The sequence below is a fragment of the Trifolium pratense genome, linkage group LG6 (genome assembly GCF_020283565.1).
Source record: "Trifolium pratense cultivar HEN17-A07 linkage group LG6, ARS_RC_1.1, whole genome shotgun sequence".
NCBI lineage: Eukaryota > Viridiplantae > Streptophyta > Magnoliopsida > Fabales > Fabaceae > Trifolium > Trifolium pratense.
Window position 1 is genome coordinate 1,675,023 of NC_060064.1, and position 21,145 is coordinate 1,696,167.

At 33.5% G+C, this 21,145-nt stretch overlaps 4 protein-coding genes and 2 non-coding genes across 6 annotated transcripts; all 6 read right to left on the bottom strand.

The window, feature by feature from the left end:
• Positions 1-1,394: 1,394 nt before the first annotated feature.
• On the bottom strand, positions 1,395-5,675 carry LOC123890845 (benzyl alcohol O-benzoyltransferase-like). The gene is made up of 3 exons (XM_045940549.1): positions 5,137-5,675; positions 3,178-4,153; positions 1,395-1,435 (listed from the first exon to the last, which is right to left on the bottom strand). The coding sequence occupies exons 1-2, from the start codon at positions 5,575-5,577 to the stop codon at positions 3,206-3,208; spliced, it is 1,389 nt and encodes a 462-aa protein (XP_045796505.1). The 5' UTR covers positions 5,578-5,675; the 3' UTR covers positions 1,395-1,435; positions 3,178-3,205.
• A 2,131-nt stretch (positions 5,676-7,806) lies between these two features.
• On the bottom strand, positions 7,807-8,664 carry LOC123890846 (uncharacterized N-acetyltransferase p20). Its single transcript, XM_045940550.1, is given in 1 exon segment — positions 7,807-8,664. A coding segment is annotated over 1 exon segment (546 nt). The 5' UTR covers positions 8,492-8,664; the 3' UTR covers positions 7,807-7,945.
• Positions 8,665-10,630: 1,966 nt separating this feature from the next.
• On the bottom strand, positions 10,631-10,790 carry LOC123893390. Its single transcript, XR_006803487.1, has one exon. It is a non-coding gene; the product is annotated as a U1 spliceosomal RNA (small nuclear RNA).
• Positions 10,791-11,446: 656 nt separating this feature from the next.
• Positions 11,447-12,302, bottom strand: LOC123890847 (perakine reductase-like). Its single transcript, XM_045940551.1, has 2 exons — positions 11,873-12,302; positions 11,447-11,750 (listed from the first exon to the last, which is right to left on the bottom strand). The coding sequence occupies exons 1-2, from the start codon at positions 11,967-11,969 to the stop codon at positions 11,572-11,574; spliced, it is 276 nt and encodes a 91-aa protein (XP_045796507.1). The 5' UTR covers positions 11,970-12,302; the 3' UTR covers positions 11,447-11,571.
• A 2,439-nt stretch (positions 12,303-14,741) lies between these two features.
• On the bottom strand, positions 14,742-14,902 carry LOC123893378. The gene has a single exon (XR_006803479.1). It is a non-coding gene; the product is annotated as a U1 spliceosomal RNA (small nuclear RNA).
• Positions 14,903-16,578: 1,676 nt separating this feature from the next.
• LOC123890848 (protein translocase subunit SecA) lies at positions 16,579-19,938 on the bottom strand. Its single transcript, XM_045940552.1, has 5 exons — positions 19,597-19,938; positions 19,364-19,512; positions 18,996-19,157; positions 17,672-17,787; positions 16,579-17,062 (listed from the first exon to the last, which is right to left on the bottom strand). Exons 1-5 carry the CDS (start codon positions 19,805-19,807, stop codon positions 17,044-17,046), a joined length of 657 nt encoding a protein of 218 aa, XP_045796508.1. The 5' UTR covers positions 19,808-19,938; the 3' UTR covers positions 16,579-17,043.
• Between the last annotated feature and the right edge of the window lie 1,207 nt (positions 19,939-21,145).

Below are 21,145 nucleotides of genomic sequence, written 5' to 3' on the forward strand. Positions count from 1 at the left end.
AGGAGTAATTTTTTTCCAAAGTAAGATATTTTCCGAATGGGAATTTTGTTGATGCGAATTTGGATCATAACCCGAATTTTGTTTGGTGTAGTGGTTAAGAATGGCCTAAGATGGAGAATAGGGAATGGTTCTAAAATTAAAGTGTGGAAGGATCCTTGGATTAGAAATAAGGAGGGGCTGTTGTTAATTAATAATGAAACTAGCCGATGGAAGGTGGATATGGTCAATAGTTGTTTTGATCACCAAGTGGCAAATCTCATACTTCCTTCGTTCCAAAATATAAGAATTCTTTGACTCCTGCACGTATGTCAATACATACTTTTGATTACGAATATCTTTAATTCTCTATTAGTAAAAATTATAGAAATTTCATATTTGAAAAATATACATCGAAACAAATCGAACAAGATCTTTTATGATAATAGTTACATTTATATACTTTTAGAAAAATACGGTACATATGAATAGTGCATTTTGTCAAAGAAGGTCTTGTAAAATGGGACGGAAGGAGTATCATGGAAAGTCTAGTAGATAGTAGCGATCTTAGAGTTTCCGGTGATTGGATGCGAATAAGGAATATGAAAATCCCTCAAAAAATAAAAGTCTTTTTATGGCGTGAAGCGAGAGGATGTCTCCCAACAAGAGAAAGACTTCGAACAAGAGGAATTCAATGTACGGATCGATGCGTTCATTGTGAGCGGTCTTTTGAAAATGATTGGCATGTTTTTTCGGTTGTAACAAAGTTTAGGAGGTATAGCTGAAGCGGGGCTATGGAATTTTATTCGGGATAAGTTGGAAATTGCGCGCTTTTTTTCCAATTCGCATATTCCTTATTCACATAATCTTCATATTCCTCAAACATAATCCCAATTCATATTCTTCATATTCCTCAAACATATGAAAATCCCTCAAAAAAATTCCACAATCTTAGAGTTGTTGTCTCAACATAATCTTCATATGTTTGCAATGACCATGTGGTGTATTTGCAAGCGAAGGAATGATAAACTTTGGAATGGTATTGAGACGAGACCGGCTGTATCGATCATGTGGTGCGACAGAAAGCAGCAACACACAACTGCTGCCACAGGTTCATACAGCAGGGCAGGGCCATTGCACAGCAGTAGCAGATCAAGCGGAGAACACCAGGTACCGGCGAGGTAAAATGCAACGTATACACACTTTTTTTTTTTTCTTTTTATAATTAAAATTGCCGAGTTTGTCACTGAGGTGTATGCGTAGAGTCAATGACGGTTGAGAATTTGAGTTCCTCAGCATGATTCATTAAATATATAATGAACCTAAAAAGTGTATTTTTGCTTATAAAGTGTTACGGAAGAAGTAAATATTAGTAAAAAAATATTCGATGTAAATTTTGAATCAAATACATCAAAAAATTGGCCAACATTTATTTATATTTAAAATCAAAGGGAATACTGTTAGAATCAGAGATACACAAAAATAGGAAAATAGAAAGACGGCTAGGGTTTCATAGAATACCAATAGCTTAACATTACAAAAGGTTATTGGAGAGAATATATAATAAAACCTAATGGACTCTAAACTAATAGGCCCAATAACATAGACTATTATTTTATTATCTAACACCTACTCTCAAACTCATGATGCATTAACAAGAAGCATTATGAGTTTGTCAAACAAAATACGAAAATAAAATAAACTACCAAATAAAATAAACTTCTAACATCACCCCTCAAGCTAAAGCTTACTAAACTTTAAGCTTGTTACAAATTAGCCCTGACAATAAATCAACCCAACTAAGATCATGATCAACTGAGAGCAGCCATTCACAGTCAACAGAGAAACCATCAAAGAGAAGAGCAGCCATAAGTGCATCCAAACAGAAGAATCAACAGAGGAAAGTGCAATAGGGAGAAGTGCAATACAATCAGAAGAGAAGTGCAATAGGGAGAAGTGCAATGCAATCAGAGAGAAGTGCAATTGGGGGAGAAGTGCAATACAATCAGAAGAAGTGCAATAGGGAGAAGTGCAATACAATCAGAAGTGCAATGCAATCAGAATTGCAATACAATCAGAAGAAGTGCAATAGGGAGAAGTGCAATACAATCAGAAGTGCAATAGGGAGAAGTGCAATACAATCAGAAGAAGTTCAATAGGGGAAGAAGTGCAATATAATCAGAAGTGCAATAAGGAGAAGTGCAATAGGGGGAGAAGTGCAATACAATCAGAAGTGTAATAGGGAGAAATGCAATGCAATTAGAAGAACTGCAATAGGGAGAAGAAATGCAATCAATCAGAAGAACTACAATAGGGAGAAGTGCAATGCAATCAGAACCAATTGAAACTAAAATGGCAAAACATAATCAACTCCACCATAATACTTGCAACAAACTGAAATTGCATCGAGAAATCACAACATTTCAACCCAAAAACCAACTAAGTACATTGAGACAAAGAACCTATACATCCCGGAAAGCCGTTCCTGCAACTTCAAATTCATTTAACCAAAAGTCCAATTTGGCAAATGCATACAATTTTAATTCCAAACAACCTTTTTCTAGATATCACCATATATAAACTTTCATATATTCCTTCTCCACCTTTTAAAAACGAACCAAATCCCATCAAACTTACTAAGTCTCTCCATCTAATGTTGGTCGGTGGCTTTCAATAAACCAAATTCGAAAACCGAAGAACGGTGCAATTATGCAAACAATAAACTCTCAAAAACATCAATAAAGAAATAATATTACCAAGCAATAGATGGAACAAACCAAATTCTTCGAAAATCCAAAACACATGCCGTAAGAAGAGAAGCAAAGGGAACGAAATAAAAAAAAACAAAGAGAACTGATGCAGAAATCAAATACCACCGAAACAAAGAAAGAGAATCAACAAACACCTCTTATCGTCCAATATGACCAAGCAAGCATCAAACAAAAACTATAAACATATTCCCAAACTTTTGGGAATTCGACAGCGGAAGCCAACAGTTGATTCAAGCGGATCAAACCATGCTCTCGATACCATGTTAGAATCAGAGATACACAAAAATAGGAAAATAGAAAGACGGCTAGGGTTTCATAGAATACCAATAGCTTAACATTACAAAAGGTTATTGGAGAGAATATATAATAAAACCTAATGGACTCTAAACTAATAGGCCCAATAACATAGACTATTATTTTATTATCTAACAATCGGTTGGAACATAACAAGCAATAAACTACAAAGCACACATGATAAAACTAGAACTACTCATTGTAGGATGATTTTTGCTACCAAGCATCTCATCTAACTCTATAGCAAACCTCTTCATATCTTCAGAGGACAAACAAATTGGTAATATCAAACCTTCTTCTCCATTTACATTCTTATGTGGGACAATATATGTTGCACCAGGAAAAGGGCCAGCCCCGCCTTTTGCAACTCCGCCATACACTGCCTCACCCCATCCAAAATTCACTTCTGTAAACTTAGCACGAGTTTGATCAGAAATAATACAAGACCCTATAGTTGTAAATAAACATCGTTCTTTAATAACCATAAGATCTGCCACAGAATGCATGTATTCCTCTGTAACTTGAGCTTTTGCTTTTCGTATCAATTCCACTGCATAACCTAGCGGGTTTCCACAAAGCTTCCCTGCGGTGGTGACAGCCGCCGGGAAAGCAAAGAAGTTACCATAATATCCAACAAGTGACGATTGTTGGTTTGGAGTAAACCTCGAACGTGCATTTACGATGCACATCATTCGTACTTCTTCATCTGGCTCTAATTGCAATGCTTTTGTGCGGCAACGCCAAAAGGATGCAGTGATAAGATCAAATGTTGTGCATTGACGAAGGTGAAGCGGAACCAAGCAACGAAGTGCAGCTATGTGAGCAGGTGAAAAGAAGAAAGATCGATGGACTATGGTACCAGTAGTATCTTCTTTCTTGATGGTATTTGGCGGAAGTATAATTTGTTCGTATTCACGATGATTGCATGTAATGCGTGGAGGGTCTCTTGCCATTAAAAGCTCTCTATTCCACACAGGTTGAATGGAAGGTTGATGTGCTCCTCGAGCCATTTCTGCCCAAGCATTCATGAATTGTTTCAAACCAGCTGCATCACCACTTGTATGGTTCCAACTTATTGCTATCATGAAACCACCACACTTGAAACGTGTCACCTGTAATTTTAATTCTAATGTGAAATAAAGATAAATATTTGTCGCAATCAACTCAATTTGGCATATGTAATATGAGAAATTCTTAGGTGACGGGAATGAATTCTCTCAAGTGTAATTTACACTTGAGAGAATTAAATGTGGTTTACAAGAGTGGTACATCATATTTGCAGATTAAAATGTACACATATCTTAAAAATTGAAATCATAAAATATTTGACAAAGTAAGCAAAATCTCAATCATAATTATCAATCATAAGTATATTGTTTAGACTGAGATTAACTTTTTCTGCCTCTCTTGGGACCAAGTTCTCTAGTAGACTAGTATATATATACTCAAGGGCCAATATGAAACCATCACATTTGAGACTGTGACCTTTCATTTTAATTCTTTCTTTTTTTATTGATAGACGAAATGCCAAGTGGAGTGATGTCTAGAGTTCATACCCCAGTCCTAACATCCGACACTAGCAATTTCGACATTTTTATCATTTGAGTTAGGATTTGAGAACATTTATTAAACAAAACACCACACAGAGAAGGTAATTAATATCATGTAAAAGTATATGTATGTTGTAATCAACTCAAGGCATATGTAAGTACGGTTTAGTGCAAGATTCATGTTTTCTATTTTTTTTTTTTTGAACAAATTCATGTTTTCTATTTTAATATCATTAAACATATTTTTGTCCCTTAGAAATTTTTCATTCACGTACGTTGTTTTAGCCTTAGTTAAGCCAACATGTATTCTTTAATTATTATTTTTTGCAGACACATTTAAAATTATAAAAAGTTTTTTTAAAAAAATTGGACTCAAGATTTAATTTCCAGGTCTAGATTTTTATTGTTATTGAACAGTTCGGGGGAACTTGGAAGAAACAACAAGTCAATGTTTCATGACCAAAAAAGAGAGAGTCACCTCTCCTTAATTATATATCCACGAGACTTGTAAAATTTCGAAAATGCAAGAATTATTATAACTAGACCTGTATGAGTCGAATGGGACGGTCAATAATTTGTTCAGAGCCTTCAACGTCGTTTAGAAGTTCTTGAAAACAAGGGAATGGAGGATGGAGAGAGTCACCAAATTGATCAAGCGTTACATCAGCTTCAGCTTCAACGAACATGACACCTTCACCATTACAATCCACCATCAACTTGCCCCCAGCTCCCTCAGTAATTCTTCCCGCTAATGGATAGTAATAAACAAGTGTTTGAGAGAGTGCATGTCTAAGAACTTTAATAGGATCTTTCTTTGTCATTGATGATTCGTGACGAAAGACAAATGTCAAAGGAATATTGAAACGGAGGCCCTCTTGATCATCTATGTCAGATAGTAGTTTAACTTCGCGAGGAGTGGGTGCAGCTGGACGCACCAACTCTGGTTGGGACCTTCGAACTGTGAAAATCAATGGAGATGAAGCCATGCTATTAGAAAAAGAAAGAGGGATATATATGATATGATGCAACCAAATATAGAGAGTTAAGAAGTGTTGTGTACTGTTTGAGTGATATATGTTTGTTGATTTTGCGCTTATTTATAGATGCGCGGGTGTTTGATAAATAAATATTTAGGAAGTTACAAAAACTATACTTCAAAATTTAAAACACATCTACATCTATAGAAATTATAACGGCTCTGTAACCAAAAAAAAAGAAATTATAACGGCTCTCTATTGAGATTGTTGTATGGTTATTTTATTTAGAGAAAGTAAATAAGGTTATGGTCCCTCTATCCACGATTTTGATCTCTCTATTTTAAAATCAAATAGTTAATAAATCAAAGCTCAACTACAGAAATGCCGAAATTGCTTGTGTTGGATGTTATCATCGGGGTTCGAACTCTGGTCATTTCATTTTGTGTGTGTGAATTTTTAATGGTTTTGTCAATTCGTCTATTAACCAAAAAAAAAAATCAAATATTCATGCCCACTATTTTGATTTTTTTGCACTATCCTAATTTTCTCCATTCTAAAATCCAAATATCCACCGCAAAGATGTAGAGTTAAGAGGTGGTGGTGCTAGGTTTTCAAACTGCATCACCTATAACACCTCTGGGGTCATCAAGTTGTCATCGGCGTTAGATTGTGAAGGTTTTGGCGTGAAGGATCTTTCGATTTAGTGCTCGTTTCATGGGATTGTTTCCTTTAGGTTTTTTTTTCGTCGATTTGGGTCACGACCTCCTTCTAGTTCAGTTTTAGCAGCCTTCAACGTCTCTCCTCCACCGCGGCAAATTAAACTTGATTTCTATGTAGATTTGTTTGTCTTCTTATTTGTTCGTTCTGTGCTCCGGTGGCCATTTGACAATTTTCTAGATCTACGACGGTTGGTTGGCTTTTCTAATAATTAATGGCTTTTCTAACAATTTTTTTAGGAAACAATTAATATAATTTTTTAGTTAAACTAAGAAAAAACAATTTCTGAACCATTTCTTAAATCGTACGTGTGATTCTTCCACATGAACCATACAAATATTCAGTGTATGATTCCAATTATCAGTGTAATAGTGTGCATAATGATTTCCTTCACATTTACGAGCCGGTCGGACCCATAATGGATGAGTTGTGCATATATGAACCATACAATTTAATCCGCGTACAATCTTGGTCTTGGTCTTGTCTTGTCTATGAATTCATGACACTGTTTTCTCACAAAAATCTGATTTTACTCTTAAAAAATATTAAGACACAGTTTCAAAAAAACATATTTTGAAGTTTTTTTCAATGCAAAAAAAATTCGAAAAACGAGTTTTGAAATTTTTATTGAATGACAAAAATGAAAACGCATTTCAAATTAATTTCCTTCACATTTACGAACCGGTCGGACCCATACCGGTAGTACAATCACAATAATGGATGGGTTGTGCATATATGGACCATATATTACAATGATACAATTTAATACGCATACGGTCTTGTCTATGAATTTTGGTGCCTTACGCAACATTTTTAAAATGTGTTGGAAATCATCTTCTAATTTTGTTATGGTGTAAAATCATGCATTTGTTGTCTTTCTCCTTGCCTGTTTTGCTACTTTTGGGTTTATATTATTACATGTGATTTTTATCTTAACTAACTTTTTTTTATTCTTATCGTGAATTTGAGAAGAAGTGTTAAATAATAGGTTATTAGTTTTATGTTGTTGGCCTTTTATATTTATAAATTAGTAATTTGGTTCTTTTAAATAAATTTTGTTATATATTCTCCTTTATAATCTTATTTTTGTAAGTTATGATATTCTATTGAAATTTTAGTCTCATTTTGTTGTTTCTCTTTCTCCTTCTCCTATTCCATTTTTTTTCTTTTTCATTATTGTTTACAAAGATAACTAATTTATATGATCTAGTCTACATTATGTTGATGTTATAGGGAGATGGATGAACTTATAGTTGGGACCAGACTTTATCTCATATCACCAATATTATCAAGTAAAAATTCATCTAAATTTTGTATTTATTATAAATCCGAAGAAATAAATTTATCAAGTGACTATAAGCAACCAAATCAAGTTTCTCTGTATCATATATCTCATAACAAATTATATGAAGCAAGAGCTTACGGTGAATGATAATATTATTTTAAACTAAATTACAACACATTAAATGAAAATTCTGAATTCCCTGCAGTCACACAATTAGAGAATTGGTGACCGTCAATCGAACATTTCAAATAGTAACAGTTTTTCAAAATAAGATTACCAAGTTTTGACTAAAATGTATGCGTGGAGTCGAGAACGGATGAGAATTAAGGTTCCTCACTAAGATTTACCATTGACTAAAAAGTAACTTGAGGTCAACTAGTCAATCAAAGCCTCAGAGAAATTAATTTCATCTGTTGACAAAAAACTAAACACAGCCAAATCCTTAACGGTACCTTTGATAAAAGTATACTTTCTAAGAACACCCTCTTTAAGGAACCCAGCCTTTTCCAAAACTCTTTGAGAAGCCTTGTTCTCCACATAAGCAAAAGCTTGCAACCTTAACAAATCAGAAAAATCATTAAAAACTTGAGACAAAGCAATTTTGATTGCTTTTGTGGCTATCCCTTGTCCCCAATAGTTAGAAGCAACAGCATAACCTATATCAGCTTTGCAACTATCATCACCCGACCATCAATACACCGAAACAAAACCGATTGAACGATCGTCGAGACAAATCGAACGTCGCCATTGATGAGGTATACAGACATCTCTGATGAATGTTAGAGCTTCTTCCCTTGAATTGCATGTTTTCCATCTGAGGTTTTTGGTTACTTCATTGTCCCCTGCCCATAACAAGAAATCGTCAACATCTGTTAGCTTGAATGGTCTTAGAGATATCCTAGACAGATCCACTTTTGCCATATTGTTTGTTAGTCAAATATTGATGATTTGTTATTCTTGTTACCTACAACTACTAGTACCAAATCCATTATATATATTCAAGTATGACAGACAATTTTTTATTTTTATAATGAAATAAAGAAATATTGACCAAGTATAACCAACCAATTTCAACAAGAAGATTGTTTTTTACACTCAAATTGGACTATGAAATTGGACACCTGTATCATTCTACTTTTTTATTTTATCAACATTTATGAGAACAAGAAGATTGTTTTTTAGAAGACTCATTTTGGTCTCTAAGAAAAACTTAAAGATTCAATTGTCTTAAAGAAAAATAAAAATAATTTTTAATTCTTGAGAAAAATAAACCGAGACAACTTAATCTTTACCTAATTTTTATTTGTTTGGTTGATGAAGAAAATATAGAGGAAAGTAAAAAAAAAAATAGAGAGAATGAATAAAAAAATAAGATAATCATGTATTAACATGATGTCATATGAGAGAAAGAAAAAAAATTAATGATAGGAAAATAAACATGTATATCTATAAAAATCACAAAATAAATTCTGAAATTAAAAAAAAAAAATACATAATAAACTTTAATTCATACGAAAACATAAATTAAGTAGGAGTGGTGGTTCAAAATTAAAATTGTTTTTGCTTTTAAGTGTTTCATCATTCCTATGTGACCACATTTTTAGCTTAAAACTAAAAGTTCAAGGAGGCAATATGATCTTAAAGCTTATCTATGCCAACAACCCAATAAAATATGATAAATGGAGAATGTTGAAGCAATAAACCACCATACAAATATTTTTGTAAAATTATTATGATCAATATTATATGATGATAGAACACTTACTTGTTGAAGCCATGACAATTGATTCTTCAGAACACTGAAGTGTTGGACTCGGTCTTTCTTTGTCTGATCACTTGCTCCGGTCTTTGCAGTCTTTGATGGGTAAAACCACAAATGAGCGTATTATCGTTTTTCTATGTGTTTGTACGTGACGGCAAATGGGACCTAGCCAATCTTATATAAGATCACAACCCTAGTACCACCCATCATAGACTCTAAAGTTGGGCCTACACTTTGTTTCTACACAAATCAGAATTAGTGTTCAAGCCCATGATTACTGATCACAATTATCGGGCTTAAGCATCATCAAATGAATCACAACAACATCAACTCGTTTTTATTAAAACCAAAACTCACAATTGATAGCAGCCCACATAATATTGGAAAATATTCTAACAATTTTCACATAAAGAACTAAGATTTAAAGTTATGTCCCATTTGGATCGATTTATTTTTAAGCTTATGTAAAATAATTTAGGTTTAACTACGCATTTGGTCCCTTACGTTTATTTTATGTTTTAATTTGGTCTCTTATGTTTAAAAAGTATCAATTTGGTCTCTTACGTTTATTTTAGGTTTCAAGTTAGTCATTTCCGTCAATTTTGTTACATGTGGCAGCCAATTTGCATATGTGGACAGACACGTGTACTGTTCAAACGGTGTTAGTGACAAAACTAACGGAAAGGATTAACTTGAAACCAAAAATAAACGTAAGGGACCAACTTGAAACCTAAAATAAACGTAAATGGTCAAATGTGTAGTTAGCCAATAATTTATACAAATAAATAAGCTTTATGTATTATTTATAAGTTTGTCAATGTATTTTATAAAATAATAGCTTATGAAGAGACAATTTTTACTGGCGAGAATTTATGATTTATCATAAAAGTGAGAGTGAGAAATCAACACAACTATAGTAGATCGATTCCAACTTCTTCTACGGTTAGAGTCGTTAATTAGATTTCTCCTATTTGTACCACCACAAAGGACTTGTTTATTGTTTTCATAATTTAGAAATTAGGCTTGATCATTTTCCTCCATAATTTGTGATTGTTATTCTAGGTGGATAAATCCAAATCAATTTTTTATTTTTCTGCATAAAAAGAGGACCAAACCAACAGCTTTCATTCTGCCAAAGCATCGGCAACTCAATTAGCTTTCACTCTAAATTAACCACAAGTGTATTTCACAAGACTAATGAATGAAAGGAGATAGAGATTTTGTTAAATATTTAATGGGCTTAGCGTTTTGCAACGAATGTTAGAAATGGGCCACAAAATTTTAGAACTAGAATTGGGTGTGGGCCGCGCGAACGCAGGCCCACTCAGAAACAAATTATGATGTAGGCTCCACCACTTGGGTAGACCTTAGAAAGGCACCCCTCCTATGTGCAATGGAGGTCACCTTTCTAGGCCATGGGCCTTCATGATTACCCATTGACCCCATCCAGGTAAGTATGTTGCAATGTTGCTAATCCTTCTTTATTTATAACTTGTTTTCACATACCACGTATACAACTTCACCGATGTGGGACTATTATTATTTTCTACTTCATTTTTTCTTTCTTTCTTTCTCATATACTGCCTCAGTGCTTTGTCTGATCTAATCGATCTTTTCTTTCTATCTTTCGAGACTTTCTTTACATTTTCATAATATATTACACAATAACAACTATACAAATCAACTGAATTAATATTATCTACCTAGTATTTTGTTCTCATATATCTGCTTATCTTTCATGTTAATATGCTTCAAGTGTTTCATGACCTGTTTTCAAATCTGTTGAATATAAGTGAATTTAAATAATTGCATCCTCATAAGTTGATTAGAGAGTATGTTTCTTGAAGTTATAGATCACTCCGTCATCCTTCTCTTAAATTTTAGATAATTTTTCATCCGATGTCTTCCACTTGTTGCAGCAAATTGTTGCCATTTCTCAATAGCTAAAATCAGGATTTTTGTGGAATGTGGATATAGATAGATATAGTTTGTTTGTAGTTTGGCTTTAAATCAACTTTGCTAGTTTTATTTTATAAATTCAAACAATAGGTATATGAAAAAAAATCGCAGTTTCACATCTCAATAATTATGCATGAAACAAAATTCTGCTGAGTTATTCTTATTCGACTGATTACAATCGGTTTTGTTCATATTCATATGGGATTACATTTGCGAGTCATGTAAGAGACCAACTAGAAACTTTTAATTGCAAACACTGAGATGCAAAACTGGTCTCAAACTATGCTTTTGACGGAGTATTAGCAAACTTCCATGACAATTGAACAAAAGCATCGGGTGTCCGATTCCCTGCCACCTCAGATATTGGCACAGCCTCTTCGATCTCTTTCAAATCATCTTTGTTGAGCTTCACTTTAAACGAACTGATATTACTTTCAATATTTTTTATCTTGGTTGTTCCTACAACAAAATGAGAGGTCACGGAAATGTTATACTAGCAACAACAAAAGGAATCATACATAACGCGAGTAAGCTTCATAAGTGTCTAACTTGTTGAGGTCACGAAATGGAAAATTACTCACCAGGGATGGGCACAACATCGTCTCCTTGATGAAGAATCCATGCAAGAGCAAGTTGTGAAGATGTACATTCATGCTTCTCCTCTGCCAACTTTTCCATCCAAGAATACAATATTTTGTTCTTGTCTAAGTTTTCACCTTGTAACCTTGGTTGGATTGCTTGTTGAAAACATAGATGTTAGTGAAAACAACTTATAGCTTATTTGACCTTATCTAGTAGCATAAGTAAATACTTATGACTTGTGACACTATTTGGGAGAGATTATTAAAACCACGTATATCTAATATGAAAATAGTTTAATTTTAATTTATCTTTTATCATAAAAATAGCTTATACAGAAACACTTATATGGTAAGTGCTTATCCCAGCAGGGCTCAAGGCCAACAGTGACTGTCATTAGAAACAATTTGGATTGATTCCTGAGTAAGCTAAGTTAGGCCATATGCTCGATTTCTATATGTTCATCGTTTTTTAACAAAAACATTTCTTGAATCTTACTCTTTAAATCAGGAAGATAACTCAATTTGTCGATCGCTAATTTAAAATGCTCTTGGCGGCCTTCAAATTTCACAGAAAACAGAGGCGTTGATGATAAATAGTTGTCACGAACATTGGAAGAAAATGTCATCTCTTATAAAATAAACAGTGTAAAAAGTGAATGAGCACAAATAAAATAAAGAAGATGAAGTTAGTATGTGAAAAATGAAAGTGTAATATTTATAGAATGATATGAGAGTTGAATAAAAAAAATCAAAACACGTTCCCCATGCAGCAGCAGCGTGACAGCAGTCAATGGCATGACTGGCAATTCTGCCATCTCCCTAGCATGGCAAAACTCTGAATTCCGCCATCTCCTGCACATGACGTGACTGACATTTCCGCCATCCTGTTGTGCATGGCGTGATCCTCGATTCTGCCATCTTCCAGCACTTGCGCAGCTTCAGGTTTTGTCCAAAACAGGGGTATTACGATAATTATTTTGAAAACGGAGGTATTACGGAAATAAAGGAAAAAAGTGGGGGTGAAAAAAATCTAAAAAACTATCAAGTTCCTTGTATATTTTATGGAGATTTTCGTAAACTGTAAAAAAAATGTTTAAAAGACATGTAATTGGTTAAACTAGGGGTGTGCATCGGTCGATTACGGTCGGGTTCGGGCCAGAAATTACTCACCGATAGTCAACCGTAATGCATAAAACTCCAGTCATTTCCGACGGGTGGTGGGTTCAACGGTAAAGCGGTTGACTCGGATGGTTTGGTTCGGTTTGTATCTCTTGCATGAGGAGGTTGTTGTTCTTCTCCGAATCGTGCTTTTGCTTGCTTCCATAGTTCCACACCGTCTCCGCCATAACTGCAACATTCAAGTTTCAGTGTTTGCAACTCCTGTTGTTTTTAGCTTTTGCTTTGGCGTGTGAAAGATGAAGGAGTACCATTCTTATTTTACTTGGATATAGTACACGTGCTTCTTGTTAATGAAAGAGAAAACAATTTAATTTTAATTGAAAATATGATAGTATGTGACAAAGGCATGTGATAGTATCAGACATTGGACAATGTTTTGGTAGGGGAGTTTCCAAGAATTAAGATGGTCTCACACAATACTACGGGGTACATGGGAAACCGCTGGTTCTGCTTTCTTAAATCCGATTTCGTCCGTTCAAAACCATGTGTAACTGATTTTTTCACTTCTATCACCCGAAGCCCATGCAAATCCGACCGCCAAAGCAGATTCTCGTTACAGGTAAGTCGGATTTCAGTCAGATATCTATTTCGTGCACACCCCTAGGTTAAACGACTCTCGAGTGAGTGCATTCTACTTCATCAAGAATATTGGCTTCATTACTGCAACTATGATTTCAAATGGGCTAAAAAAAAAGTTTAAACTATGATTGGGTGTGGGGCACAAGACAGACAGGCCCATTGATCCCAGGAAAATATTTTTCTTTCTATATGTAATCTCACTTTTCCGCCCAAATATTTACACTGAGAACAAATTCTACAAATATTGTCCAGCATATTTTGAAAGACAAAGAAAAGATCACACGAAAGAAAGATAAAGCATCATCCAGGTTAGTATTTTACAATGATGCTAATCCTTCTTTATTTATAACTTGTTCTCACATAGTGTACACACAACGTCACCGATGTGGGACTAATATTGCACTACAACAAAAGGTACTAGGCATCCAATCCATGATACTACTACATACTGCTTCAGTGGTTTATCAAAAAAAAAAACATACTGCTTCAGTGCTTTGGCTAATCTAATCCATTTTTTCTTCTCTCTTACACATTCTCAATACTTTCTTTACATTTTCCATCAATTTTTACACAATAATAGTAATAACTATATTCAAATGAACTTGAATACTTTCTCTTCCCCAAGAGGCATATATAACTGTTATTTTATAACTATGAGCTGATGATTCAAGTTCCCATATTTCTGCTTATCTTTGATGTTATGTTTGAAGTGTTCCATGAGCTGATGATACAAGTTTCTATATTTCTGCTTATCTTTGATGTTAATATGCTACAATTCAATTCAAGTGTTCCATAACCTGTTTTCCACTTGAATATGAATACTACTAGTATCTCCAAAATATTGTGCAACAATAACTATGCAAATGAAGATTAGACAGTAAATAGTAGCCAACAGATTCAACAGCTAGCTAGTCTTTTGTCACTTGGTGGAATCAAAGATTAGAAGAACTAACTACTCCCCCATGAGGCATGCATAAATGCGTTTCAATAACCATGAGAAGATACTATTATTTCCAATATGTTTGAAGTGTTCCATGAGCTGTTTTCCAATTTGCTGAATACAAGTGACACAAAATTTCAATGATCTTTAAAATTTTGAAACTATAATTGGGTGGAGGCCGCGCGAACGCAGGCCCCCTCAGCAACAAATTATGATGCAGGCTCCACCACTTGGGTAGACCTTAAGAAGACACCCCTCCTAAGTGCAATGGAGGTCACCTTCTTAGGCCATGGGTCTTCATGATAACCCATTGACCCCATCCAGGTAAGTATGTTACAATGTTGCTGATCCCTCTTTATTTATAATCTGCTATCAGATTTCACCCGTACAACTTCACTGATGTGGGACTAATACTTTCTACTTTCTAGTTCATTTTTACTAACAAGGCACCGAGAGACATCCCTTGAACCTTTTATTTTGAGCTACATGAAAGGTCTTTAGCCGAACTTTTTCATCTCAAAGTAAAATGTTTTATGTGAAATTAAATTATTTGTGGTAGGAATTGATGCTTATAGACACCTTAGAACCGACAAAATATTCCATGATCAATCTCAAAGCTTGGAATAAAAGATGTGCAAATTTCAAAAGGAAACTTGTCATACTGCTTCAGTGTTTTGGTTGATCTAATCCATTTTTTATTCTCTCTTACACATTCTGGAGACTTTCTTCACGTTTTCCATAAACTTGGTCAATATGCTTGAAGTGTTCCATAACCGGAGTATTCATTTGGGGATGCATCATGCATGTCAACTGTTATTTACTTCAAACTTCCATTATGATTAATGCAGGAAATTTAAATGAGTGCAGACAGCATCCTCAATATATTGATTAATGGCATTGTAGTTGCAGATCATTCCATCCTTCCCTTAAATTCTAGGTAATGTTTTCTGCTTGTCGCAATAATTGTTGCCATTTGTTCCCCAAAAGCAAACTTGTCTTTATTTGGAGGTGTTAGTAAATATCCAGATTTTTGTATCAATACAGTCAATGATTTGGTTACTATGATTCACTCTGATTATGTGCTAAAAAAAATATTCAATGTGATTATAAAATAACTCTAGTTCTCATAATGTTTCAGAATATTGCAACTTGTATAACTGATCAATGCAGTGGACTTGAGAACAACACAAGTTCAGTTTTATCAACATATCATGTTATTTGGTTTTATATTCCTCCCATGGTAGTAAGTTTGTAACCTCTCGATTTACTGTATCATAATGGCTATGGAAGGGATGGTTACATATGTCTCGCCATTACGATTAGGAAGCCCTTATAAGCCACTCGATCTTGATCAATATCATTGATGAGAAAAGTGTGAAAAGATTTCACCAGCAGCAACTAGATTGCATTAACCTAGATTTTCATTAGTTACTTTCTTTTCTAACGTATAAGAGGTGGACATAACAGAAACAGACTCAATTTTTAGATTGCCAGAAAGAAAAAAGGAGATGGTTGTATTCCCAATTTATAATGATGGTTAATTTTCATATGCTGGAGGAAGCTCCAGCAGTGTTTAACCTAACCGGCTGAAGCATCAAGATGTTAACATGAACCATTACATGTTAACGATGTATGGCCTAGAGGGCCGATTTACAGAACGAGTACAATAGTCTGTTCCAAAAGAAAAATTGATGGCCCTTGTGCATAGTAAATATCATTTTCTAATTAAGTTCAATATTAGTGTGTCAACTATCGCATGAATCATAAGATGTTGTTGCTCACATCTTCTAGATGACATGCAGAGAACAGAGATGCACATTGCAGAGCCAATAAGGTTGCTAAACAATTTTGAGTGGATACTTTTGGCATCCATGGCTTGGACATCTTTGATCCACAGCATCATTTAATAACCATCGCTCAACCATAATTAAGCAGATGCTTAACTATGGTTTAATAAAAATGAAAGCAATTAAAGGAGAAAGTGCCTAAAAGCTTATAAGTAAACATATGAGTTGGAATTGAAATATGTTAATTTTCAAAACTAGTTTACACATTGGATCAACAAAAGACCAAAATGAGAGGACAGAGCATCAACATTAAATTATGCTTCAACAATTTTGTTCTTATTCTCTTGCCTATTAAGGCAGAAGGGAAAGAATAGAGCTAACTAATTACTCTTGAACTAAATTGTCAAAAAAAAAAAAAAAACTACTCCTGAACTAAACAAAAATATTGCGATTACTTCTGCCCAAATACACCTCAAAAATTGTAAAGACTAACAAACTAGAGCAACTATTTGGCAAAATATCCCATCCTAACATCAGCTTAGTTTGAGCATGTCTGCAGTCTAGTGCATTGGGCAGCTTCATCCGAACCAAATAAAACAGTACGAGTGTTGATCCATTCAACCATATGTGTGCACCTCTAATAGACAAGGCTTCCTTGAAGTCTAATACTTAGCTTCTGAATTCTTTCAATCCTTTCCACAGCACCTTCATAAATAAATATTCAGAAGCATAAGGTGATCAATTTTGAAAATATTTTCATAAAGAAGCCTCTAATATATTGAAAATCAAAACAATTAAGGGACAGAAAAAGGGCTTTCACTTTTCAATAGAAAAGGATTAAAAAGAAAAACAGAAAAATATCAGAGTTCTGTTTAAAAATAGACATGCAATAATAGTTTTCACACATACCTATTAAAACACCAAATCCGGTTTTTGAAAATATACAAAACAAGAAATTTAGCTTAATTAAAAGTGTCAGAGACTCAAGAAATAAACAAGTTACTAGGAGGCGAACTAATCCAATATCTATCAAAACAATAGAAATGCAGTAAATTATAGGTCATGAAGCACTTGTGTATTCTTTGAACCGATATGCTTATCTATGTAAATATGTATAATTGAGTTCAGCTACTGTGTAATTATATGTGAGAAACCCCAATAATTTTAGCAAGCAGAGATAGATGTAATATTTCGCTTTTCTAATTGATTAACAAGCAAATACTATAAAAAAAAAATTAAAATTAAAAAAAAGGTCAAGAATCAGCTTGTTCTCTATAGGTGTTATTTTTTCTGAACAGAAGGAGGAAGAACAACCTTTTATATCTCTTCTTTGAACCACATGGACAGGGGGCATTCCTGCTAACTTGTCCACTTTGAGCCAAATTAGACCTTGCAAGATCCAATGGATTTGTACCGACCAGCTTTTGGAGCTAGAGAACAAGAAACATAAATATGGATAGTTAACACATAAATTCAAATGCCCTTACAGGAACAGGAAAAGCATCTATACAAATTATTTGGTACAACAAAGTAATCTTCTTATCTTGTATAACACATATATTCATATAACTCACATATATCCTAGTTACCAAAGAAATTGATTATTGACTTAGTCTGCATTAGCTTAGATTATTTACACATAGACATCCAAATTAAACAATGAAAGCAATTCTGAATAAAATATCAATACCAACAAGGCAACAACAAAAGACAAAAGACAAGAAAATACATAACAGACACATAAACATGGTATTATTTATTTTTAAAGTCTTGCTAACAACTAACAAGGGGCACTTGTTAAAGAACTAATAAGGGAAATAAAAGAAAAGTTATGCATTGAAAAATCTAAAATTTAAACTTTTAAGGTGTTGACTACATAACTTTCAAGAAAATACTTCTAAACTTAAATTTTTAACAAGTGCCCTAGTAACATGAATAAAAATCAACCATGATGTTTCTGATGGATCTTAACAGAAGAACACAATGCATGTGTTTTGGGAATTGCAACCATCACAGTGTGACCGCGAGACACATTCAAGCCATGTGGGGGCATTGTGATTTGACCACTATCGCTGTAATTCCAGACATGCTATATAGTATATAGAATACTTCAAGGCTAACATAAGCAACTAATATTGAGCAGTCCAGCATACATAAAAATCTATGGGCTCTATAGTCTATTAGTCTATAACAATTCTAAAATTCTAAAACTAAATCCTTTTTTTAATTGGGGAATCGAGAAGGATTCATTAATAAAAGTGACACTAATAATCATTTTACGACCATCCCTGAGGGAAATTGAACTTTGTAGCTTGACATTACAAAGCTAAACTCTTACCACCGAGCTAATACTTCAATGTCAGTTCGTAAAGCCAACAATTCGATCATTAATTATCATTGAAAGTAAATCATGTACTTCACCCAAGGCTTAGCACCTAGCTTGTAATACGGAACACCAACTGTGCTAATTATACCAAAAGTACAAGTCTCAAGATAAAAATGCTCAAACCAGACCTATTTCGAAGTATAACTAATATAAAAACCAATATTTGTGCCTTTAATAATATGGTGAAGCATTTATCAAAAAAATAATAATATGACGAAGAACTTGAAGGCATTATTTAAGGAGGAAGATTACTTCAGCAATGCTTTTTGGCATGGGTTTTCCTTCTTTGTTTAACTCAAGAATCTTCTTCTGTGCTTCTTTAGCCCAAGTAAACTTTGCAAGTGCATTCTCCACATCAGCAATCGTGCAATTACAATGTTTCGCAGCTTCTTGTTTTTGACTGGTCTTCAGATTCTAAACATAATAAAACAAAATCATCATAAACCTAAAAAAACAATGTCACACAAATTAATACATACAATTACAGTTTAATCTAATAAAAGGCACGTAAGTCCTAGCTCAACTGACAAAATGCCGAAATTGTTACCGGTGATAAATCATTTGTATGTGTGAGTTTCATGTGATATTTATTACGTATAAAAGTAAAATAAAAAGAGTACCTCTCCGGTGTAATCGAAAGCAGCGAGATATCGAATAATAGCTTCGTATTTCTCAAATGCAGTAGTAAAAGTAACTTCACTGCTTCTTCCAACCATGTAATCTTTAAACGTACCAATTTTTCTTGCTTTCTTCATTTCATCAGCAAAATCTGTATGCAAAATTGAATGTGAGATGAAAATTGAAAACCTAGAAGAATGAATAAGAAGAAATTGAAATGAAAAAAGGAACTTACGGAGTAAGGTGAATGATTCGGAGGTGAATTGAGATGCGTCTACTTGTCCGCCGTCGGATTTTTGGCCTGTGAAGACGTTTTTGACCTTGTTTATCCATGAACTTTGAAGGTGCAGTGTAGTGGAAATTGAACGGTAATGGTTATCGTAGTTTTTGTTTAATAAATTATGATTACAGTTCCTAATCCTGTTTAAGATACGAAGTGCGGCCATTGAAATTGTTCCTGTGAGAGACTGGTAAAAGTGGAAACTCAGATCATATGACGAACTAGTGAAATTGGCTTCCCTCGAAATTCAGAACGCTGCTGAAACGACGTCGTTTACACGCACGCTCATTGTCCAAATCCAAAGTATATTAATCAATTTTAATTATTTTTTTTTGGATATATTCAATTATTTATTTAGTTTTGGTTAAGGCATAGTATTTGTTTGTCTTACCATATGATTATGATCCTACAACATTGTTAGGATTTTTTTTTTTTGGTTATCACTTTGTTAGGAAATTTTAGATAATTCAGACCTAAAAAGGAAATTTTAGATAAAGAAATCGTTTATGTAATAACTTCGTATAAAAATTCAAAATTGTTTGATACTTTTTCTAATAACTTCAATTGAACGTATGACAATCTTAAAAAAAAAAAAAACGTTGAATTTTAATACTCTGAATACATAATTACATTTTTTGAATTTTTATAAAAATTTGTGGAGTTGATTTACTCAATAAGATCTTTGAATTCAACTATTGAATTGAAGAAATATAATGTCGATATCGAGTTATTAAGCGGAGTAAGGAGTCAACGGATCTCTCCTCATATATGTATATGTATGTATTGTTTTTTGGATAAAAAGCGGGCTACCTAAACTATATTTTGAATATGTGCATAGTTAACTTTGATTTTTCGTATTTTAACATGCAGTGACGTTAATAAGAGTTTATTTGAAAAAAGTAACAAATAGTTTAATTGCTATTTTTTTTCACATATATTCAATCAAATTACACCACATTGTCACTTTTGTAAGCAAATTCTTAAAATTTCCACATTACGTGATTTAATCGAATATATGTTTAAATTTATTTTTCAACAGGGATGGTATATACAAATTAAATTCAAGTAACGGTTGGTGTGCGAGGGAGGAGCCTTTTTGAGTTTGATCAACATATTAGGCTAAAAAAAATCATCATACAAATAACTTTGACACCACAATTTCACCAAAAACCTCAAAAACATTAGATTTATAAGTCATCTCATTTATATGTTGTTTAACATCAACTATTTCAACCAATGCGGAATCATCTACATTGACTTTAGAGCAACTATATCATCTACACTGACCTTAAAGAACAATCATACGTTGAACACCAAATTTTTACTCAAATCCATAAGACATTAAATTTATATTATCCGATTTATAAAACACTCAACCTTCACTTTCTCTTAGAAACCAAAGAGTTATAAAAAAAAACGAATATAAAACTTAATATATCTCACCGATAAAGAATACATCTACTAATATTAAAATGAATTTATATAACTTTTGTTCAAGAAAATG

Bases quoted from the DNA above. Each gene is read 5' to 3' on its own strand.
- LOC123890845 (XM_045940549.1), bottom strand. From the start codon at position 5,577: ATGGCTTCATCTCCATTGATTTTCACAGTTCGAAGGTCCCAACCAGAG. The intron at 4,154-5,136 runs GTCTAGTTATAA...TTAAAATTACAG, and splicing joins GTCCCATTCGACTCATACAG to GTGACACGTTTCAAGTGTGG.
- LOC123890847 (XM_045940551.1), bottom strand. From the start codon at position 11,969: ATGGAAAAGTTGGCAGAGGAGAAGCATGAATGTACATCTTCACAACTT. The intron at 11,751-11,872 runs GTGAGTAATTTT...ATTTTGTTGTAG, and splicing joins CGATGTTGTGCCCATCCCTG to GAACAACCAAGATAAAAAAT.
- LOC123890848 (XM_045940552.1), bottom strand. From the start codon at position 19,807: ATGGCCGCACTTCGTATCTTAAACAGGATTAGGAACTGTAATCATAAT. The intron at 19,513-19,596 runs GTAAGTTCCTTT...TTTTGCATACAG, and splicing joins CGAATCATTCACCTTACTCC to ATTTTGCTGATGAAATGAAG. The intron at 17,788-18,995 runs GTAATCTTCCTC...CTTGTTCTCTAG, and splicing joins TGCCAAAAAGCATTGCTGAA to CTCCAAAAGCTGGTCGGTAC.